This window comes from Vidua macroura, chromosome 7, assembly GCF_024509145.1.
Source record: "Vidua macroura isolate BioBank_ID:100142 chromosome 7, ASM2450914v1, whole genome shotgun sequence".
NCBI classification, from domain to species: domain Eukaryota; kingdom Metazoa; phylum Chordata; class Aves; order Passeriformes; family Viduidae; genus Vidua; species Vidua macroura.
The window spans coordinates 19534360-19541414 of NC_071577.1; the positions used below are offsets into that span (position 1 = coordinate 19534360).

Here is a 7055-nt window from a genome sequence, read left to right on the forward strand (position 1 = left end):
GTACCAATTAGCCCATCTCGGGAGCAGCGCTGCCGCTCGTTTGTGGAACAACAGCGGCGCCGAGGCGGCGGCGGAGGCAGAGCCGCGCCCGGGGCCCGCCGGCGGGTGCCCGCCGGGAGCCGCGCCTGGCCGCAGGTGCGGGGCTGCGCGGAGATTGCGGAGCGGTGACCGTCGAGGGCCCGGCCTCCCCTCCGGTTGGCGGCCCGAGGAGCGGCGAGGACGGGCCGGCTGCCCCGGGCCGGGTGTACGCGCGGACGCAGCGGGTCAGTCCCGCCCCGCCGTCTCCCATAGAAGTTCACGCTAGCCCGCCCGCTCCCAGGGGCCCCACCCCAGCTGTCGCGGGCCCCGCGCTCCTGCCGCCGGCTCCTCGCCGCTGCCCGGCCCGCGCAGCGCCGCCGCCCCCGCGGCCGCCCCGGCCGCGCCCCCAGCCCGCGCCCGCCGCGGGAGCGCCTCTAGGTGGCGCTCGGCAGCCGCCGTGCAGCCCCGCGCGGGGCAGCGCCGCGAGCGTCCCGGGGTGCGCGCTCGGTCTTGTTCCTGCTCTCCTTTTTGTAATGTGTGAAGGATGTTATTCCTTGAGGAAATTTGTAGCTAAATTATTCTCACTTAAAATAAACACTTAGCATAGCAATTACTCAAAGGGGCGGGCTGTCTGTTAGCTTCCCTTCATCTGCGTTTTGGAAGGGTGGGAGAGGATCCTGGCGAACAGATAATGGCTGCAAATAAATTACAGCTCCCGCAGACAAAGTTTCCATTTGAATTAAAAGACGCAATTAAGAGGCTGTCCAGGCACGAGATCGGGTGTTTATATATTATCTCATTAGAACAAAAACATTAATGTTACCTTTTAAGTGTAAAACGAGCCGTTGGGTCCGTAACTCGCCGCGGGGGGCAAGGGAGACGCTTCCTGCGAACGGGGGACCTAGCGATCGAATGTCATTTAGTAGATGATTTTTCCTGACATTTTACCTTCTCCCGTCTGTGGTGGTTGCCGTCGCTGGCTGGTTGTTTGCCATGTTTTAACGGGCTCTCGGAGCAGGGTTGAAGTTGCTGTCCGCAAGGTGTGGAAATGGGCAGCAATAGCTGGACCGGGATTGTAAATGGGAGCTAGGCTCAGCTCACGGGCAAGTCCAGGGCGAACGGGGCCAAGGCGGCGGAGATCCCGGCTTCCCCTGTGCCTCCCTTTCCGCCGGGGCCCGAGAGGGCACCCTTCTTGTTCCCGGTGCTCTCCCGCTCTCGGGTTGGCGTTCTCTTACTAAAGAGGTGAACTACGGATTCAAAGACCGAAATCAGATTTATTTTTCGGCTCTCATACCGTTTGTTCTTTAGGTTTGGTGGTTTTTGTGTTTTTTTTTTTTTTTTTTTTGTGTTTTTTTTTAATGTTTTTTTTTGTTTGTTTGTTTTTTTAAATGGGTTTTTTTTGTTTGTTTTTTTGTTGTTGTTGTGTTTTTTTGTTGGTTTTTTTTTTTTTTTGTAGAAGTTCCCCAGACCATATAATTATCTCCAACATTTACGAAAGAATGGTGTCATTTATTTTTTTAAAAGGTGACACGCTTTCTATTTTCTTGGTTAAACGAACCGGCTCTGCGGCCCAGAGCTGCTCCCTTCCTCGATTCTGGGGAGTCTGTAAGTGATGGACGTTTTCTGACCCGAAGGGGCAAAGGCAATGCAAAAAGGTCCTTGATCACTGAGCTGAGAATTGTAACCCCGGCCTGGTAGAAACTGGACCTGCATGGTGTCCTTTGATGTGTTTTATTATAAATCGAAAACAAAGCTGACTTCTGCCCAGCACCCCGCGCGGGTGCATTCCTGCGCAGCCCCCAGGCCGCCCGGCAGGGAGGAGAGCCGGGTCCCGCCGCCCGGCCCGCTCTGTGTGTTACCGCCGCCCGAGCGCGTCCCCCGCTCCCCTCCCCTGCCCGCCGAGAAACCTGCCGGCACCCGGCCGGGGGCGGGAGGAAAGACACCTTGCCGGGATGCTTTTGGCCAGGAAAATTCCGGAGCGGTTCTCGGGGAAGGTGCTGTCGGCAGCTGTGATGCGAGGTGCCTCTCCCGGGAGGCTCTCCTCCCCCGGCCCGCGGAACGGCCCGCCGGGCTCCCGCCGCCGCCCCAGGGCACAGGCGCTGTCGGCGCTGCCCGGCCGCTTTTGTGCAACAGTGGCGCGGAGGAGGTGGGACGCGGTTATTAGTATTCACGGCAGATGTATTTTCTTTAACGCAACGTCTTTATTCCAGTTGGTGGCCGACAGCAGAATCCGTTTCCCGATGCTGTTTGCATTCCCTGTTTTATGGAGGATTAAAATATTGGTATTCATCCAATCTGTACCGGCCAGAGTAAATTAACTTTTTTTTCCTTACCTTCTTTTTTTTTTTTTTTTTTTTTTTTTTTTTTAATAACACAATTATCTCATTTAACAATTTGCCTTTAAAAAAATACTGTGGCTGTTAGGTTGGTGGTCAGGAGACAAAGGGAGTGAAAATAATTTTCATTTCAATAATTGCCTTCTGGTCAATTTAACTGTGCCTTATTTTGAAAGAGCCTGTCTAAATGAGATTCCTGTCCCAAATGTGTTCCCAGGCCTTAGCCCAGCCTTTAATTATTCCTGAGTTTTTTTTCTTCAGAATAAGACGCTGCACTGAGTAATCACAAAGAAGTCAGAGAGCATCCTTGAACCTTTTCAATAGCAAAGCCACTGATATTCAAATAACATGCAAGGACCATTTGACTGCATGGGGACATAAGCATTTCCAATTCACTATTTGCATAGATCAACTGTCTTTGAAAAGGAAAGGAGCAGTTGTCTTCCATAACATTAAAAAGCCTAGTTATCAAATCAAGTGCTTAGTTTGGGGCTTTTAAAACGTTTACATTTTATCTTAGGTTGCCCTTTACCGTTTGACATGCAAATTTGGTGCAGTTAATTTGGACAATTAAAAGGATCTTCAAGGGAGCTTTGTCACCGAGAATATTCGGAGTTTTCCCCGTGGACCAGCTGAGATAAAGTTGGCCAGAACAAATGATGTCTAGGAGATTAATTAGATATTTGATAAGACATGAATCCCTAATAAGGGAATACAAGGCACAGGGGGCTGCTGTGTGCTCTAAGTCAAAATTAATAACATTTAACAAGATTTTCATTTAGGCATGAAATGTCTTTTCCGGAGTATTGACTCTAGCGATTTATTCCCCCGAGATCACCTCCCAGCCTAGGCAGCCTTGTGGCGCTGAAGGCTTTTAAAATTAAATAAATAGTTCCCCAGCGCAGTTTGCCTTCACTCGATTTTGGGGACGGTTTCACCAAAGCCACTTAGGTCTCAGCATGGTGTCGGGCTGTAGTCTGGCTCGGACTCAGTTAAAATGTGTTGTTTTTTTGGTTTTGGTTTTTTGGGTTTTTTTAAGTAAATCAAAGCAAAGGTGGTTTGAAAAGAGCGAGCAGAGTGGTTCAGTGCGCCTGGCTCAGGGGCCGATCCCATCCCCTCCCAGTTATATCATTGCTGACTGTATTTTTAATCATAGTGACTGTAAGGAAGATGGAGAGGGGTGCGAGGGCTCCTACTCAAAAAGTGACCCCTGCGAGGACTGGGCGGGGGGAAGGAGGGGACACGAAGAAGAATAAACCCGCGAGTATATTGTTCAGAGTCCTTTAATAATACCAAAATGAAAATATGTCAAGATTTTTTTCCATACAGATAAACGCATTTAATTTCTTTAAGAGACCTTAACTTACGTGTATTTGAGTGAAGTGTTAACTCAACATTTTAAATATCTTTTACATATATACTGACTTCCACAAAGTGCATCAGAAATTTATAATTAAAAAAAAAATCAAAACCCCAAAACCTCCCTGAATTTCAGGAATTCACCAATTAAAAAAAAAAAAAACCAAAAACCCAACCCCCCCCCCCCCCCATCAGATCAACATTTACAAGAAAAATAAGGGAACACGATCTGGTTTTCTTTTTTTTTTTTTTTCCTGTTTTTCTTCTTTTTCGAACCCTATTTATACAGATGTTTATGAGATACAGAGGGACCGTCTCAGAGTTGCAGCTGCATTTCTCACCTTAAGCCTCTCTTAGGATGCTTGCCTTCCAAGAGAAAGAGAAAAGGGAAACGGAAGAAAGTGTCACTCGGTACCTACTGGCCGGGCGGGACGGGACGGGGGCCGTGCCTGTCCGGCCCCGCCGTCCACCGGCCCGCCCCCGCTGCGGCCCGGGGCGCCGTCGGCGGCGGAGCGGCTCGCGTCCCTCCGGCCGGCGCGGGGCACAGTCCGAGCGGCTCCGGCGGCGCTGCCCCTAGGAGTCGCCGGGCCCCGCAGTAGGTTCCTTGCCCGGTCCGCGGGCGGCGGCGCCCACCCCCTCGTGCAGGATGAGGTCGGGGGACTCGGAGCGCGGCGTTTCCAGGTTGCTGGCGTCCGTGTCGCTATCGCTGCCCTTTTTGCCCCCGCCGCCCCCGTTGTGCGTTTTGATGTGTTTGCTCAGGTGGTCGCTGCGCATGAAGCGCTTGTTGCAGACGGGACAGGCGAAGCGCTTCTCGCCCGTGTGAGTCCGCAGGTGCCGCTGCAGCTCGTCGGAGCGGGTGAAGCGCTTCCCGCAGAAGAGCCAGTTGCAGACGAAGGGCCGCTCGCCCGTGTGCCAGCGCAGGTGCGCCTTCAGGTGCGAGGTCTTGCCGTACACCTTGCCGCAGCCGGGGATGTGGCAGCTGTGCAGCCCCTTGCGCCGCAGGCTGGCCCCCGCCGGCCCAAGCCGCTCGGCCTCCTGGCAGTTGGGGCAGTCGCAGGTGGCGCGCCCCGAGTAGCGGCGGGCGGAGCGGGCCGAGCCGCCCCCGGCGGCGGCGGCGGCGGCGCCCGAGATCATGGCGCTGGCCGCCGCCACCGCCGCGCTAGAGTCCGTGTAGGAGGGCAGCACGGGCTTGAAGCCCTCCTGAGTGAGCAGGTGCTGGCTGGTGGAGAGCAGGTGCGAGGCGGCCGTGGAGCCCAGGCCCGTGGAGCTGAAGGCGGAGTGGGTGAGGGAGCTGAAGTCGGGGTTGTAGGTGCCCAGTTGGGAGTGCAACGAGGCCTGGGGGGCGCCCGAGTGCAGCGAGCTCTGCAGCCCCCCCGCCGGGTTCTGCACCTCAAGCCAGGAGCCCGGGTTGGTGTGCACATCCCACCAGGAGGAGGCCGCTCCGTTGGCCACCTCGCCCGCCGAGAGCGTGGAGTGGAAGCCCGACTTGTACCAGGACTCGTAGGGGTGCGCCATGCCCACCCGCGGGTAGAGGCTCTCGGCCGCCGAGCTGTGCACTTTGGAGATGAAGGCCGACTGGCCGCCGGGCTCCTGCGGGGACACGCCCGCCGCCGCCGCCGAGTTGGAGAAGAGGCCGCCGTAGTCGCTGCTGAAGGCCGAGGAAGTGGGCGAGGTGGAAGCCAGGCAGAAGGCGCTGTTGGCGGTGCCCGTGCCACTGGCCAGTCCGTTGGAACCCCTACTCGTGGCCACCGTGAAGCCCGAGAGGCTGGAGCCCAGGTTGCAGCTGGAGGTGGAGCGTTTCCAGGGGTGGAAGCCCCCTTTGGCGAAGGCGCTAGACTCGGGCAGGGTGGTCAGGGGACTAGTGTTGCCGATCTTGTTGCAGGTGGCGGCCAGCATGGCCAGGGGAGTCGTTCCAAATCTCGGCTCTTCCTGCGGGAAGAGACAAAGCCGGCCCGTCAGCCTAACCCTTGCCACCTCGCCAGGCTCCCGCGGGGATACGGCAGCGCGGGTAGAACCGCGGCGCAACGAGAGGTACCGGGGAAAAGTTTTCTCTTATTTTAGAGGAAGGCTCCAGCCCTGCCACGCTCGGCACAACTCGTTTTCCGCCGGGGACCGGTCTCATCGCCCAAGAGATTTACATCGCAAGCGGGTCCCGACAGGGACAAGCGACACGCGTGTTCCGAGAGGGCTGCTCGAGCGTACCGCCGTTAAACCAAAAATCCCGTGGGAACGAAATGCGGCGTCTCCTCGAGCAACCGTACAGGAGCGACGAAAAAAAAAAAAGAGATGGCAGCAAGGCGAGCAGTGTGCGGAGCCTTCCGACTGTCGCCTCGTGCAACGCCGGGCCGGCGAAAATCTTTGGAAATCGAGCGTAGATCGAGTTAAAAAACAAACAAATCCCAAACCAAATCAAGAACTAGACAAAAGAAAGCAGAAGCAGCACAGCTTCTCTCCGGCCCAGCGAGTTTTCAGGCTAAACTCTTTGGGAACGACCCGATGGGCAGCCCGCAATGAAATCCCCCGAGGCGGGCCGGGATCACCTCCCATCCGCGGGTCCACGCGATTTCGGCAAGGGGCAGCCACAACGCGGCGGCAACGACAGGTTTTCCAGGGGGAAGCCGCGAGGAAGCGCGCGGTGCGACTTACCCCGAGGATAGACGTAGCCATAGCACGTCCGTGGGCTGGGCGGTGGGGCGGAGGGGACGGCGCTCGGTGAGCGCCCCGCGCTGCCCGGCGGCACTAAGGACACTCCGGCGCGGCGGGGCCAAACTCTGCCTAAGTGCGGGCAGCGCCCGCTTTGAAGTACCGCTGGCGGCGGCGCTCGCCCAATGAGGGCGCGGGCGGAGCGGCCCGGAGCGGCCCGGCAGCCAATCAGGCTGCGCGGAGGTGCCGGCGCCGGGGCGCGGGGCGCGTGCCAGTCAGCGCGCGGGGAGAAAACTCTCCGCTCCGGCCCGCGGCGGCCGCGCCGCAATTACCGCCGGCCCCGGCGCCCCGGGCCGCGCCTCCCGCCGGGCCGCGACTCCCGCCGCCCCCGCACCGCCTGCCCGCCGGGGGAGCGGGGCGAGCCGCAGAGGGCAGGAGTCGAGAGCGAGGTCAGCGCCGGCGGAGGGCTGGTGTCGCGTCTGACACCGCTCCGCCGTCTCCTGTAAACTCTGCAGGAGGTGTCCGATGCGCTGCTGCTGGTGTAGTCACCTGCGATCCTCGCGGCCCGTAAACCATACCTGCGTCGCTTTTATTCAACAGGCCCTCTGCCTCCTTTTCAAGCCATTTGGGAGCCGTCCTTGTTGGATACAGATAACCTAACAGCACCTAATGACAGTCTGTGAAAACACGTTAATTTTT

The 7055-nt window shown here is 57.3% G+C and overlaps 1 protein-coding gene across 1 annotated transcript; it reads right to left on the bottom strand.

The window, feature by feature from the left end:
• Window positions 1–3621: 3621 nt before the first annotated feature.
• SP9 (Sp9 transcription factor) lies at window positions 3622–6468 on the bottom strand. Its single transcript, XM_053982390.1, has 2 exons — window positions 6360–6468; window positions 3622–5642 (listed from the first exon to the last, which is right to left on the bottom strand). The coding sequence occupies exons 1-2, from the start codon at window positions 6378–6380 to the stop codon at window positions 4287–4289; spliced, it is 1377 nt and encodes a 458-aa protein (XP_053838365.1). The 5' UTR covers window positions 6381–6468; the 3' UTR covers window positions 3622–4286.
• Between the last annotated feature and the right edge of the window lie 587 nt (window positions 6469–7055).